This window comes from Microcaecilia unicolor, chromosome 6 (genome assembly GCF_901765095.1).
Source record: "Microcaecilia unicolor chromosome 6, aMicUni1.1, whole genome shotgun sequence".
Classification (NCBI taxonomy): domain Eukaryota; kingdom Metazoa; phylum Chordata; class Amphibia; order Gymnophiona; family Siphonopidae; genus Microcaecilia; species Microcaecilia unicolor.
Window position 1 is genome coordinate 58,730,174 of NC_044036.1, and position 16,346 is coordinate 58,746,519.

At 40.1% G+C, this 16,346-nt stretch overlaps 1 protein-coding gene across 17 annotated transcripts in view; it reads left to right on the forward strand.

The window, feature by feature from the left end:
* ADGRL2 (adhesion G protein-coupled receptor L2) overlaps positions 1–16,346 on the forward strand; it is a 377,345-nt gene that overhangs the window by 320,827 nt on the left and 40,172 nt on the right. For all 17 annotated transcript variants that reach the window (XM_030207177.1, XM_030207180.1, XM_030207178.1 and 14 more), the window contains 6 exons: positions 569–691; positions 1,007–1,212; positions 5,922–6,095; positions 8,354–8,563; positions 10,317–10,537; positions 14,753–14,819. In XM_030207177.1, coding sequence (XP_030063037.1) covers positions 569–691; positions 1,007–1,212; positions 5,922–6,095; positions 8,354–8,563; positions 10,317–10,537; positions 14,753–14,819 — 1,001 coding nt within the window. The remainder of the gene's footprint in view (positions 1–568; positions 692–1,006; positions 1,213–5,921; positions 6,096–8,353; positions 8,564–10,316; positions 10,538–14,752; positions 14,820–16,346) is intronic.

A 16,346-nucleotide genomic window follows, 5' to 3' on the forward strand; every position in this document is an offset into this window, starting at 1 on the left:
TTAAGTCCACGTTATTCAGTTAGTGAGCCTTAATATCGGCACATTAGCTTTTCCATGCCAGTTCTCCACCCCCTCCCCAAAAAATAAGTACTGTGCATTAGGGGTGAGTTCTATATGATGTCCAAAAAATTGGCGCTGAAAAAAGTGCTATTCTATAAACTGCACTTAGTGAGGTGCGGTTTATAGAATAGCGCTTGCTCTCGGGAATTGCGCTTAACTTTACTGTTTTTAAGTATATCTGACCCCTGAAAAAGAAATACCGGAACACAGCCCATGTCTGGTCTTTTGTTTGCGCCACAATAAAGATTTATGTTTGGACAATTCCCAGCATGGAAGTCAGTGTGTTATCCTCTACTCATCTGTTTGTTCTTTCATTGTAGCCATAAAAATAGTATAATGCCCATTATACTACTCACAAATACGGCAAAAACTACTACAAACAGTATAGTTACATTTTTGCAGTAAATCATCTATTATATATGGTAAATTGTAATCTAATGGCAGAGAAAACGTTTTCTTCTCCAGTCTTCTCAGCCCTCCTCATTCTGTTTTCTTTTTGTCCAATTAGTTTTGGAAGTGGCAGTTCTCAGTACAGAAGGGCAGGTGCAAGACTTGAAATTTCCTCAGGGCAATAAAGGAGGCAATGTGATCCAGCTCTCTGCAAACACCCTCAAACTGAACAGCAGGAACGGTGAGCCTTTGATACACAAACATTGGTGTGCCTTCTCCAAGCTTGAAAAGACCAGACTTCTACAGCCTAAGTAATTCAGATCTTATGCCTGTGTGTTCTTGTTTCTATTTGCATCGAAGAGGAAAGACATCTGCTTAACAGGCTCTATATGGCTTACGTATTTATTTCTTTTATAATGCCATTTTTGTTTTAAGTAGACAGTTTGATAGTTTCCTTCCAGGGAGCATAAGGCATAATCTCATTGCAAATTCATACTGCACAGAACAGTGTGAAACAAAGAATACTCGTAAACCCTGCTTTGTTTCTGTTTTCCAGGACAAGCAAAACTGGTGTTCATCCTTTACAAAAATTTGGGCCAGTTCCTCAGTACTGAAAATGCAACGATTAAACTTGCAGGGGATTTGAGTGGCCGAAACAGCACCATTGAAGTGAACTCCCATGTCATAGCAGCCTCTATCAACAAGGAGTCCAGCCGAGTGTATCTAAATGAACCACTGTTTTTTACCCTGGAACACATTGATGTGAGTTAAGCAAATGAATTAAAAAAAAAAGGTCATAAAACCAGTGAGGGGGGAAGGGGGGGAACAACAAAGCAGAAAAAAATGTTTCTATTTGAATTTTAAATGTTGCAGTAGGTCAGACACACAAGTTTATTTAAGTCAATGAACATAAAATTAAATGAGGCTGGTTCAATGATTATTAGAACTTAAGTGTATTCTTAATGAAAGCTAATTCAGTAATCAACATGAAAATGGAAATGAGACTAATTTGTTTTGCAAGTGAAAATTAACTCTTACCTTAGCAGCAGGACAGCAGGGTATCATCTCTTATTACTTTGTGAAATCTAACAAGTTTAAATGCCACCGAGATTGCAGCCTGTTCTTTTATTCCAGACTGCATTCAGAATCATGCTCGAGAATTACTTTAAAAAAAAAAAGGGGGGGGGGGGTTGGTCATTGAGTAGGAGATGTACTAGCGCTACACAGAATTTATTTTATGCCTTCATGACCTTTAAGAAAAAGTGTCCCCTTTCGTGGGTTCCTTATCTGTGCTTAATGCCCCTCTGTACATAGAGCCAGTCTCCTTTAAAAATCCAAATGCATTGTATTTCTATGCAAATGAATTCAGGGTTGTTACACTTCATACCTGTTTTGGGGCCCCTTTCACTAAACTGCTTAGGACTAATGCACACTTACTCCAGATTCTGTAAATGGCGTGTAAATTTACCTGCACAGTTACATAGTAGATGACGGCAGAAAAAGACCTGCACAGTCCATCCAGTCTGCCCAGCAAGATAAACTCATATGTGTATCCGTACCTTGATTTGTACCGGCCTTTTTCAGGGCATAGACCGTACAAGTCTGCCCAGCAGTATTTCCCGCCTCCCAACCACCAGTCCCGCCTCCCATCACCGGCTCTGGCACGTAAGTCTGCCCTCCACTATCCTCACCTCCCAACCACCAACCCCTCTTCCCCCACCTGCTCCACCACCCAATTTCGGCTAAGCTGCTGAGGATCCAGTCCTACTGCACAGGATTCCTTTATGCATATCCCACGCATGTTTGAATTCCGTTACTGTTTTCATCTCCACCACCTCCCGCGGGAGGGCATTCCAAGCGTCCACCACCCTCTCTGTGAAAAAATACTTCCTGACATCTTTCCTGAGTCTGCCCCCCTTCAATCTCATTTCATGTCCTCTCGTTCTACCGCCTTCCCACTCCGGAAAAGATTCGTTTGCGGATTAATACCTTTCAAATATTTGAACGTCTGTATCATATCACCCCTGTTCCTCCTTTCCTCCAGGGTATACATGTTCAGGTCAGCAAGTCTCTCTTCATACGTCTTGGAACGCAAATCCCATACCATTCTCGTAGCTTTTCTTTGCACCGCTTCCATTTTTTTAACATCCTTCGCAAGGTACGGCCTCCAAAACTGAACACAATACTCCAGGTGGGGCCTCACCAATGACTTGTACAGGGGCATCAACACTTCCTTTCTTCTGCTGATCACACCTCTCTCTATACAGCCTAGCAACCTTCTCGCTACGGGCACCGCCTTGTCACACTGTTTCGTCGCCTTCAGATCCTCGGATACTATCACCCCAAGATCCCTCTCCCCCTTAGTACCTATCAGACTCTCACCGCCTAACACATAAGTCTCTCGTGGGTTTCTACTCCCTAAATGCATCACTTTGCATTTCTTCGCATTGAATTTTAATTGCCAAACCTTAGACCATTCTTCTAGCTTCCTCAGATCCTTTTTCATGCTTTCCACTCCCTCCCGGGTGTCCACTCTGTTGCAAATCTTAGTATCATCCGCAAATAGGCAAACTTTACCTTCTAATCCTTCGGCAATGTCACTCACAAATATATTGAACAGAATCGGCCCCAGCACCGATCTCTGAGGCACTCCACTACTCACCTTTCCCTCCGAGCGAACTCCATTTACCACTACCCTCTGGCATCTGTCCGTCAACCAGTTCCTAATCCAGTTCACCACTTCGGGACCTATCCAGCCCATCGAGTTTATTTAAGAGCCTCCTGTGGTGTACCGTGTCAAAAGCTTTGCTGAAATCTAAGTAGATTACGTCTATAGCACGTCGATGATTCAATTCTCCAGTTACCCAATCAAAGAATTCAATGAGATTCGTTTGGCACGATTTCCCTTTGGTAAAAACATGTTGTCTCGGTTCTTGCAACTTATTGTTCTTTGCTATTCTGAGATATATACACAACTAAATTGGCTAATGAGCCAATTAGCACCAATAATTCATCAATTATTGGTGAAAATTGGGAACAAATTGGATTTGCATGCACATCTTGCTAAGGGCTCTGTTTACTAAGGTACACTAGCGTTTTTAGCACCTGCACAAAATTAGGGCGCGCTGTGTAGGCGTCCATAGGAATATTGTGGGTGCCTACACAGAAAGCATTAACGCACCTCTAGCGCGGCTTAGTAAACAGGGTCCTATGTGTTCTATAAAGACCTGCGTACAAATCTTATAGCGCGCAACTCAAAAGGGGGCGAGGGGCATGGGCAGATCAAGAACGTCACTAAAGATTCATGCGGTGCCATTTTAAGTCCAAAAAACCCACCTCTTTACCACTGCTTTTGACTCCTAACCACTACTCACGTGCCCTGTCCTTTTATCCTCACCTCTTTATTCCCTTACCCTTATTGTTCTGTCTGTTTACCTGTCTTATCTAGATTGTAAGCTCTTTGAGCAGGGACTGTCTTTTTGTGTATGGTGTACAGCGCTGTGTATGCCTTGTAGCGCTATAGAAATGATAAGTAGTAGTAGTAGTACTAATGCCAGGAATTTGCAGCTGACTTACACACCAGGGTAATTCCTTGCTCCCAGTTTGGCGCAGAAATCAGATCTAAGCATTATTGTGTAAATGGTGCTCAATTCAGAGTGCCATTTATAGAATACTATTTCGCATGGATTTTTTTTTTTTTTTTTGGTGCTGTTTTTCACACCACAATGAAAGGCCTACCACAAAACACGATAAATTGGTTTGCAGCTATTTGCCTCTTAATGCAAACTAATCATGTGCTATTTATTTGTTTAAATAATATTTTGGGGGATATGGCATGGATGGGGAGTGGACGTAGAAGTGTTATCCAGTCACATTAAAACATGCTAACTGCTTAACGTGGATTTAACATGGGAGCACTTGATATCTCTTAAATAGGAGGCGCAAAGTACCCCCATATTTTTTTTACAAGTCGCACATGCTAATAAATACATTAGCGTGGGACCTGCAAAACAAATTCTTAATATACTGCCACAGTAATTCTGGGCTTAGCATTTGGGAAAGTCCCATGTTAGCACACACTAAGCCCAGATTTTGCCAAGGCTCAGTAAAAGGGCCTTTTTTTTAGCTAACTTTGAAGAAGAGCTTCACGTATTAAGGACTTATTTCAGACCCGTGCCATGGATAGACAGGAATAGTTTTAAAAGAAATAAGAGGAAATATTTTTTCACTCAATGAATAATTAAGCTCTGGAACACTTTGCCTTAGGATGTGGTAACAGCGGTTGGTGTGTCTGGATTTAAAAAAAGATTTGGACAAACTTCCTGGAGGAATAGTCCATAATCTGTTATTGAGATGGACATGGGAGAAGCCACTGCGTGCCCTGGGATTGGTAGCATGGAACGTTGCTACTGTTTGGGTTTCTGCCAGGTACTTGTGACCTGTATTGGCCACTGTTGTAAACAGGATACTGGGCTACATGGACCATTGGTCTGACCCAATATGGCTATTATGTTCTTATGATATGCCAGAAAATATTTGCTTTGTATTAGTAATGTGCCATTTTCTGGTATAATGCTGAGAATATATAAACTTGAAAATAATTACTTGGAATAAAATAATGTTTAGTCTTAACTATTTCATAAATGCTGATTCAAAATGAGAGAGAGAAATCTATGAAAGGAATGAATGGTTAGATCTCATGAAACTTTCTCGGTATAGTAGTATTTGAAGGGAAGACTATTTAAACATTCAGTGATAATGTCACACTGCAAACCCATTATCTTCTAAAATATTTTTAAACATATTATACAGGGCAACTTCTTTTTAGCTATGTCATGTATGTTTTATCCATTATGACCCCTAGGTAAAATAATTTGTAGTCCAAAGCATTCACTGCCGGATTCTGTATGTTGTGCCTAGCGCAATCCATTCTGAAATCTAAGCATATTCTGTAACAACACACGTCACTAATTGGCTTAAGCCAATCAGCGTTTCTAACAGCACTTAACAAGCAATAATGAGCACTAATTGACAATAATTAGAATTTACACGCACAACTTGTTAAGCATATTCTGTAACGCAGAGTGCCTAAATTCTAATGTGTGGAGCCAAAAGGGGGCATGGATAAGGGCAGGGAAATGGATGTTTCATGGGTGTTCCAAATTTTATGTGTATTGTTATAGAATATCCCCCTCTGCGCCTAAATCTATGCGACGGTAATTACACTGTGTTTCCCTTGGTGTAAATGGATGCACGTAGTTCTAAGCGCTGGGATGTCAACTAAGCATATTCTTTGTACTGCGCCTAAATCTAGGTGCTGGTTATAGAAAACGCTTTGCTGGAAATTTATTCTGCGCAGATTTTTCAGGCACCATATATAGAATTTAACCCTCAATGATTAGTCTAAACTACTATTTTGTGTCTAATAATTTAAATTAAAATACATGTTCATTTGTAATATTCTCTCCTAGACTGTTAATTACTTCAATGCAAACTGTTCTTTCTGGAACTATTCTGAGAGGACTATGATGGGATATTGGTCCACTCAGGGCTGCAGGCTGATCGACACTAATAAAACTCATACTACCTGTGCCTGTAGCCACTTAACCAACTTTGCAATCCTCATGGCCCGTAGGGAAATTATGGTAAGCATTTTACTTAAGTTTTTTTTTTCACAATAATTTCCGTGGATGTATTCAAGACTTACATAACATTTGCATTAGCACTGCTTCCATTCTTAATCATATCCAACCAAATTAATTACAATATATCAAGTTCAAATAACAGACATTATAAATTAATTGTATTATTCAAACAACCATAAGAATATAACACAGTAAAATTTAGTGGCCCTTTTACTAAGGCGCGTAGGCTCCTACGAGAGTCCAACGCATGTCAGTTTGGAACTAACACCCGGCTACCACGTGCCCTGGGCGATAATTCCATTTTTGACGCGTGTCTGATAAGCGCTGCCGATTACCTCCCGGTTAACAATGAGACCTTACTGCTAAGTCAGTGGGTGGCAGTAAGGTCTCAGGGCCAAAATGGACGCGTGCCAATTTTGATTTTGCTGCACGTCGATTTTCGGCCCAAAAAATACCTGCTGAAAAATGGACCTGCCTGTGTTCAATGCATGCGCCTACAACAGTGCAGGCCATTTTTCAACGCACCTTAGTAAAAGGACCCCTAAAATTAAACCACCTTCCAATGTGGACTCCTACCCTAACCCTTACCCTGTCAGCTAGTTGGTAATGAACTAGCCTCCCCATCTAAACATGATGTAAAATCGATTAATGTTCAAACCAAAGAAAATCCTCTATGAAACCTGTGGTTTTGTCAGGCCTTACCTCAGCTTGTGGAGGTATCGCACACAAGTGTACCAGAACAATAAATTTGCTTAAATCCTTTGTCCACCCATAGTGATGGGCACCTGGTGTAATCCCTCTTTTTCTGCTGCTGCGACCTCCATTCCCCCCTCCCCCAGTCCCTATCCAAAACATACCCCAACCCAAACATCTCACAAAGGAAAACTACTTCCCCCCCAAACCACCCACCCAATCAAATAAATACCTCAAAAAAGAGGGGCGGGACTGGGTGGGGAAATGAATGCTGTCAGTCAGAAACCAGCTGCCCCACTTTTCAGAAACATCCCCAGTCCAACTTTCCTCAACACTACTCTCACCACCCTTAGACCTTCACTACCCCTCACCAAACAATTCGCCACAGAGCACCACTTCTTACCTTTTTTCCTAACAGGTCCTCACATGCTGCCAACTGATCAATCCCAACACAGTTATTCTATTGCAACCATCCTCCTAGAACAGAGGTTTTCAATCCAGTCCTCAGGGCATACCCAATCACTCTGGGTTTTCAGAGTATTCCCATTGCATTCAGTAGGGATATCCTGAAAACCTCAACTGACTTAGTATGCCCCAAGGACCGGGTTAAAAACCTCTGTCCTAGGAGTTCACTCTGCCTTAACCCATTATACTCATTACCTCAACATCATTTCTCACTCCTGTCCAGTTCATTCCTAAATCCAGCCACTTCCGCCCTGTTCAGCAGCTTGGCCAAATGTTATCTGTCTCACTGCTCAAACAGTAGCCCATCTTTATTTTGCTATTCAATGTCGCTTAATTTTTTTTGTGGATATTTGTGTTCCCATGCATATGGAAGGAGAAATAACTCTTAAATGTCTATTTTCCCTTTAGTTTGCAGTGAACCGTTGTAAAGTAACCTTTTTATTTAAAAATTGTAGGGCTGCATTTTGCTCAAACTTCTAATCACAATTAATCACACGATTAAATGTGTGAGGGCGGGTTTCGCACTGCAGCTCCTTGTGACTCTGGTTATGTCACTTAACTCCCTATTGCCCAGAGTCACAAGGATCTGCAGTAGGGGGGGAGGGGGAGGGAGGGAAATACATGTAATTGCATGATTAATCGGGATTAAAATTTTAATTGAAATGCGGCAATAAAAAATAATGACAAGTTAAGAAATACAAACTACAAATTGAAATATTACAATTTAAAGAATCTAAAATAGCATGCAGAATAGTTATAAACAGCTTTTACAGTTTTCACGGCCTACTTCATAAAAGCAAGCCTAAAATATTTATTATGTTCTATCTACAAACTAGAGCAGATTACAATAAAACATACACAAATCCAGACAGTAGTATGTTATCTTGCTTCATTTCAAACCTTGCCTTGCATTGATGTGGTCTTGCTCATGATCTAGCTTTCATGACAGACTCGGTTAGTGAATGCTGAGCAGTTTTATTTTCCTTGATAGCAGCTTTCTATCTCTTGGGTGCAAAGTAATGTATTGATGACTGCCAAGCTCTTTTTTTTTTTCTTGCATTAACAGATGTATTAATATACTGCCCCTTTTCCATTTTCAGTATAAAGACAGAGTGCATGAATTGCTCCTCACCGTTATCACTTGGGTGGGAATTGTCATCTCACTTGTCTGCCTGGCCATCTGTATCTTCACATTCTGTTTCTTCCGTGGCCTACAGAGTGACCGTAACACTATTCACAAGAACCTCTGCTTCAACCTCTTCATTGCAGAGTTCATTTTCCTAATTGGCATTGATAAAACAAAGTATGAGGTAGGTCTACGGGTCATCTGTCTGAAAAGGATGAAAATAGAATGTTAGGTATTATTAGGAAAGGAATGGAAAACAAAAATGAGAATGTTATAATGCCTTTGTATCGCTCCATGGTGCGACCGCACCTCGAATATTGTGTTCAATTTGCATCTCAAAAAAGATATAGTGGAATTAGAAAAGGTGCAGAGAAGGGCGAAGAAAATGATAAAGGGGATGGGACGACTTCCCTATGAGGAAAGGCTAAAGCAGCTAGGGCTCTTCAGCTTGGAGAAAAGGCGGCTGAGGAGCGATATGATAGAGGTCTATAAAATAATGAGTGCAGTTCAACGAGTAGATGTGAAGCGTCTGTTTACGCTTTCCAAAAATACTAGGACTAGGGGGCATGCGATGAAGCTACAATGTAGTAAATTTAAAAGGAATCGGAGAAACTTTTTCTTCACTCAACGTGTAATTAAACTCTGGAATTTTGCCAGAGAATGTGGTAAAGGCGGTTAGCTTAGCGGAGTTTTAAAAAAGGTTTGGACGGCTTCCTAAAAGTAAAGTCCATAGACCATTATTAAATGGACAAGGGGAAAATCCACTATTTCTGGGATAAGCAGTATAAAATATTTTGTACTTGTTTTGGATCTTGCCAGGTATTTGTGACCTGGATTGGCCACTGTTGGAAACAGGATACTGGGCTTGATGGACCTTTGGTCTTTCCCAGTATGGCAATACTTACCTACTTAAAGAGGAACTGGATTTAAGCTTGACAGTGTCAACCTCAAAGTCCTAAATCAGTGTTTCTCAAGTCGGTCTTGGAGTGCCCCCTTGCCAGTTAGGTTTTCAGGATATTCACAATGATAATTGGCACTCATTAAAATTTGTGCGCACATCTGGCTATGTTCTGTTCTATAGGGCAAGGTGCTTAACTCCCAGAATGCATACCCCAAAAGGGGCATGGTCTTGGGAGGGGCATCGGAGTGTTAGGGGCATTCTAAAAAGAGTTGTGCATAGTTATAGAATACTGGGCAATTGCACGTAACTTGGGCACAAGCATTTACACCAGGTCTGGGAATCAGCATGGAAATTGGCGCTACATTATAGTCTATAAAGGGCGCTTTAGGGGAAATTCTATATATGGTGCCTTAAACATCAGCACCGTAAAACCACGCAGTTAGCGTAACTACACCTAAAGTTAGGCATAGTTTATAGAATGTGCTCATGTATCGTTTAGGCGCACTCGTTTAGGTCACCTAAAACCAGGCCTAAATACCTGCACCTAAGTTAGGTGCAGATCAGGTATATTCTATAATAATGTGCATAATTTTTTGGAAATGCCCACTACCCGTCCATTCCAACCATGGCCATTCCCCCTTTTCAACAGCACACATTAGAATTTACGTGCACCGCATTATAGAATGCGCCTAGAATTTTGTGCATGTAAATTCTAATTAAAGCCAATTAATGTCACTAATTGGTTAAGTACCGGTTATCGGCACTGTTAATTAAGTTGTGGGTGTAATTTGGCCATGCGGCCAAATTTGTGGGCACAACTTAAGATGCCATATACAGAATTTGTGGATTTGTGCCCATTTTGTTCAGCATCCATTTTTGAGCAGTATTTATAAAATTTCCCCAATATGTATTTTATAAAAGGCTCCATATTAATACTTTTATGAAATACTGGTATCTTAAACCCCCCCCCCCCCCCCCCATTTTCATACTTAGCCCATACAAAGCTTACCTTTATTTTTTTTTTACTTCTTCTCAGCTTGCGTGCCCAATATTTGCTGGCTTACTACATTTTTTCTTCCTTGCGGCCTTTGCCTGGATGTGCCTAGAAGGTGTTCAGCTCTATCTTATGCTTGTGGAAGTATTCGAAAGTGAATATTCAAGGAAAAAATACTACTATGTTGCTGGCTACCTCTTTCCTGCAATAGTAGTTGGTGTTTCGGCAGCTATCGACTACAAAAGCTACGGAACAGAGAAAGCGTATGTAATTAACAAGCAACTCAAATGTTTATCTTGTGAATTGTTTCTTAATGCCTGTTAGCTGTTTGGGGGGGGAGGGGATCCCTGAAATGCCAAAATAGCACCTGAAAGCTTTATTAGGAAGAGAATGGCAGTGCTGTACACAAATTATAATCATTTTTAGAAATTTTCTAGTTACACGGGACTTGTTCCCTGGAGAAGCAGATTTTATATTATGGTTGGTCTCTTAATGCTAAAGGTTCACCTGAAACAAATAATAAAAAGAGCTTTTTAGGTCTCAAATTGATATTGTCAAAATAATTTTTAACTTTTAGTGGCTGAGTGGCTTAGCCAACTTGTTTTAAGCTGTTGTGTCACTGTGGTCTCTGTTTTACTGGTCCCCTGGCTCATTTCTGTGGTTTCTGATACCACTTTATTTCATGGACAGTATATTAAATTTCATTCGGTAATCTATTAGGTAAGCACAGCAGGATTAAAATTATCCCCTTCTTTGATCTATAACTAATAAAAGAAAAAAGAGGTATCCTAACCTACAAAATTGTTCAGGATAGATTGTAAGGCAAAGACTTGTATTAAATATTTCAAAAACTACTGTGTGCTGGCATACGGGACACCTCGATTGTCTCATGCTATCCCCCATATCATTAGAGGAACAGATTACTGTCCTGGACACTTTTACATATCCAGGATTATTGATAGGTTATAAAATGTACATTTACGAATGGAGGAAAAATAAAAAGAATAGCTTAATCAATTACAGTCATTAAAATACATTCTTGATGAATTAGCCTTACACACCTTAATTCATACTCTCCTGTGTGGTATTGCCAACAAAGCCAGTTTTCTTTGAATAGGTTTCACCGGCATTGCCGCGTGGGAACCGCTATTACATCTTGATGAGAGACCCATTGTTTAATTTAATTTGGCATTTATAACTCATTTTACCAACAAGTTCTAAGTGGTTTACATTTAACTACTACTATTTATCATTTCTATAGCGCTACAAGGCATACGCGGCACTGTACACCATACACAAAAAAAAAAGACAGTCCCTGCTTAAAGAGCTTACAATCTAGATAAGACAGGTAAACAGAACAATTAAGGGTAAGGGAATAAAGAGGCGAGGATAAAGGATAGGGCAAGCGAGTAGTGGTTAGGAGTCAAAAGCAGTGGTAAAGAGGTGGGCTTCAAGTTTGGACTTGAAAACGGCCAAAGACGGGGCTAGATGCACAGGCTCAGGAAGTGTATTCCAAGCGTGAGGTGCAGCAAGACAAAAGGAACGGATGTTATCAAAAGTATGTTATCAAAAGATTAACATTAATTAGTAATAACTTACAGTGGAACTGTTCAGTATATAGTAAACAATATTACATCTTATTAACTAGCTAGACATGGTAGAGCATAATTGTTTATGCAAGATCATACTTAATATGAAACTTGATAATTTTTGGAACTCATAGTCTATAATGCAGACCCGTCGTCATTTTTTAGCAGGACAAGTTTAGGTTCCGTGTGAGTGTTCTGCTAGGTTTAGCAGGTGGTTGTGTGTTTCATCTTCCATGTCTTGTGTAGATGCATTGGAATGTGGTATATGCCAGTATATCAGCATCGAATTTAAGATGGTTAAATTCTGCTGTTGTGCCTGTAGATAGTTACTCAGTTGTTTATACATTACCATTGGCTTCCTATTTGTTGTAGGATTGAGTTCAAACGATTAATACTGGCGCATTAAGGGCCCCTTTTACCAAGCTGCAGTAAAAGGGTCCCTGCAGTAGCAATGGTGCTTGGATTTGGTGCACGCCGAGGCCTTTTTTTTTTTTTACCACAGCAGGTAAAAGGCCAAAAAAAGGAAATGGCTATACAGTAAGCAAACACTTGCTGCGCAACCATTTACAAGGGGGAGTCCTTTACCACCACCTGTATAGAAGTTGATAGGGTTCCTGTTGGTTAGATTACCATCGGGTTGCCCCCCCCCCCCCCCCCCCAGCAGTAAAAAAAAAAAAAAAAAAAAGTGATTTTCCGGTCTCACTGGAAATGGCACTCGCTGGGGGAGGCACTACTGCCAGCTCTCACGGTAAGTCGGTGGTAATACCGGATAGGTGCATGACAGAGCAGCGCAAACTCGGGTATACATATAAAGTATTACCATGTAAAATGAGTTTACCTTGTTGGGCAGACTAGATAGACCATTCAGGTCTTTATCTGCCGTCATTTACTACGTTACTATGTAAAGGTGGCACCTGCAAAGCTAGAGGTTATAGCATCTTTTAATAAACATAAATATAGTTGAAAATTGTGTTTTGCTGGTGGTGAAAGCCAGATGAAAGACACTATTTAGCAAGAGACCCTTGATATATGAAAACAGTAAAGCCAAACCTGATAACACATATATACCATTTAATATGTCCATTTATTTTAGTTTCAGTTTTCAGTTCCCAGTCACGCTTGAGAAGCCTCAGTTTTGCTGTTCTAGTCTGCATCAAAACGTGACCCGTGAATGTTTTTGGGGCACTTTTGAAATCCTCTAAGAGCTACAAGCACATTTTCAGGGCTGGTGCTGCCACAGACACATTTGTATCTGTGAACTTTGCACCTACTCTGTAGCACGGGTAAAGAGTTTAGCTTAAACCCAGAAAAGTGATTCCAAAATGGAATAAATCTCTGTGTGCTATGGATTCATTTTGAAAGGTAATGAAACAAGCTTGTTTGCTTTCAAAATGAACTAAAAAAAAAAAAAAAATTTCAGATCTTATTTTGTGTTTAATTTTAAATTTTATGTTTCATTTTTACTAAATAGTATTTGTATATAACATACTTTAAAAAAAAAACTGAATGAGTACAAAATTTGAGGGAAAACATCTTTGAAACTAATTATCATTGTAACTTTTAAGTCGTGTTATTTTAGCACTGGGTCTCATTGTGTAAAGTGGGGCACTGCTAAAATAACCAGAATTATGATAACTTACCCTCTAAATATAGACTGGCACGTACACCTACACTATGGCCCCTGTTTACTAAGACGCGCTAGTGTTTTTAGTGTGCACTGTAACGCTGGAGACGCCCATATATTCCTATGGGTGTATCCAGCATTAGCGTATGCTAAAAACACTAGCGCGCCTATTGCGCAGCTTAGTAAACAGGGCCCTATGTGTTGTTGCCTTCCCAGTGTTTCTTGTCAGGAGGGTGTGGGACGTGGTGATAATTTTCAGGTCTCATTTTTACTCGAGAAGCTCCATCGTTACCCAGTTAAAATGTAAAAATTATTCTCTCTATTTTTGGTACATTCCACTTTAAACAAAATATCAAAGCCATCGTTGGACTTCAGTTGAAAACCCTGCCAAAATTAAAAACTTTCACAATTACCAGTTTCAGTTTATAGCATGTTACAATCATGAATTCCAATACAGCCAAGCTGGAAAGGGTGTCTGTAACAGGGTCGTGGAGTTGGTACACCTACCCTTTGACTCCAGCTCCGACTGCAGTTCCAACACTGACTCCTATCAATAATAGGCTTACTAAGCCGTGGTAAGCTCTGCACACATGCAGTGCATGCCAAAATGGGACTACCGTCAGGCCAGCACACCCTCCTGGCGGTAATTTCAGATTTGGCGCGCGCCCATAACGCCTGGATGAATTATTTATTTCCTCCTACGCATGCCGGTTGTAGCGGTAATTGGCACTTGGCATATGCCAACCTGTCACCACACGTGTAGCACATGAGCCTTTATCGCTAGATCAGTGGGTGGCGTTAAGGGCTCAGGCCGGTTTTGGACGCGCTGGTTTCATTTTTACCGCAGGACCATTTCCCCATCCCATTTTTAAAAAACACATTTTTTGTAGATGTGGTAAAAACTGGTCCGGCGCGCACCCAATATACGCACCTACACTACCAGAGGCCACTTTTTAGCACGGCCTAGTAAATGGACCCCTAAATATTTTGTTCTGGATCTAGGCTAAAGATATAAATATAGACGTTTAAGTATAAAATGATAAATTTACCATATATTATCATGTTAGGTTGAAGCTGGAGAGAGTTGGTACATTTTTACTGACTCCAACTCCACAGCTCTGATTTGTTAAAGTTAACTGCACCTCATCCAATGGTTCTGTGGTTACCTCATTTTTATATGAAATACCCAATTAGAACTGCAGATATTTATGTTCTGTTTTGGAAATGTTCTGTAATCATTACACTTTGTTTTTGTTTGATTATAGTTGCTGGCTCCGGGTAGATAATTATTTTATTTGGAGTTTCATCGGACCTGTTGCTTTCATAATTCTGGTAAGAACAGACTCATTGTACTATACATTTTTTGGAGGAAGAGGATCTGTTCTCGTAGCTGTGAAATTTAATTTCAAAATATGAACCATTTCAGCCACGGTCACAGGGAAAGAGATTTAGCTAAGCAGAAGTGCGAGGTTGTATTTTGCAGTTCTATGTACAGATTTTGTTTTTAAATATAATTTTATTGAATACTTAAGACCACCAGCACACCTTAGTAAAAGGGGCCTTTTATTTTTAACTATTTCCCAACCTTAATACATAACGACCCATAGATGTGAGTAAGTTATAATCGAAGCATCTTTTGCATGTAGAAAATGGCTGTTATAAAATTGGATGTATGTATGTATGCGTATCATTTATTAGGATTTATATTACCGTATTTTTGAAGGAATTCACTCAAAGCAATGTATAGCAAGGATAAACCAAACATAAGCAATAGACAATTACAGCAGTAAAAATATTCAAATAACAATACAAAATATGACATAATATATTACTTAGAATGTCAACACAATATATGATAAAAGTTTTGATAGCCTAGGGTATAAGCAAAGATAGAACACATGGATAGATAAGATAGATAACAGGAGTAAGCGAATAAGGAGATTAATTTAAGAAAGTTGCACCTGAGGTCAGAAAGTGCTTGAATATTATCTTATCTAGGGTATGAGTGGATAAACATCTCCTCCTGTAGTATGTTGAGCTTGTGTCACTTCTTGTGTATGTGACTAGCAAGTTAGTTCTATTAAAGGCCTGGTTGAATAGCCAAATTTTCCCCTGCTTCCAGAAGTAGAGATAGTCTTGTGTTAAGCAAAGCCTTTCAGGGAGTGCATTCCAGAGTGTGGGGGCTACCCTGGAGAAGACTTGCTGGTGTGTATCACGTCATGTGATGCCCTTTGGAGAGGGTGTAGTTAGGGATACTCTTTGAGAGAGAGAAGACTTTAGTATCCTTGGAGGTGTGTAGAGGGTGATCCTATTCAAGTACTTTGGGTTATTTAAGAGCCTTGAAAATCAGACCTTTTGTAGTCAGACCAGTGTAGAGTACATTACAGTAATACAGTTTTGATGTTATCATGGCATGCACAACTGAGACAAGATTTGCGTTCTTAATGTGAGGAGAAAGGCAGTGTAGTTGTTGCAAATGATACAAGCAGCTCTTGAAGGTTAGATTTGGAGGATCCAGAGTAAGTGTTGAATCTCACTGTATCCCAGGGTTCCTGACTTGTGATTTGAGGGAGCTTCAGATTTCTCAAGAGATTTTGATGTCAGGTATGTGCCCACTTGTGTTAGGGACCCATAGATGCTCTGTTGTACTTGTGTTCAGGCAAAGTTTGTTGTTTTTAGCCCATTCTTGAATTGATGTTAGGTAGCCAGGTTATTCAGGGTTGTGAATAAGTCAGGTTCAGTGTGTATTAGCAGCTTCACATGATCTGCGTAGATGTAGAAGTAAGTGTCCATTGACCGAATCAGCTCGGCTAGTGGCTTGAGGTAGATATTGAACAGAATAGGTGACAATATCGATCC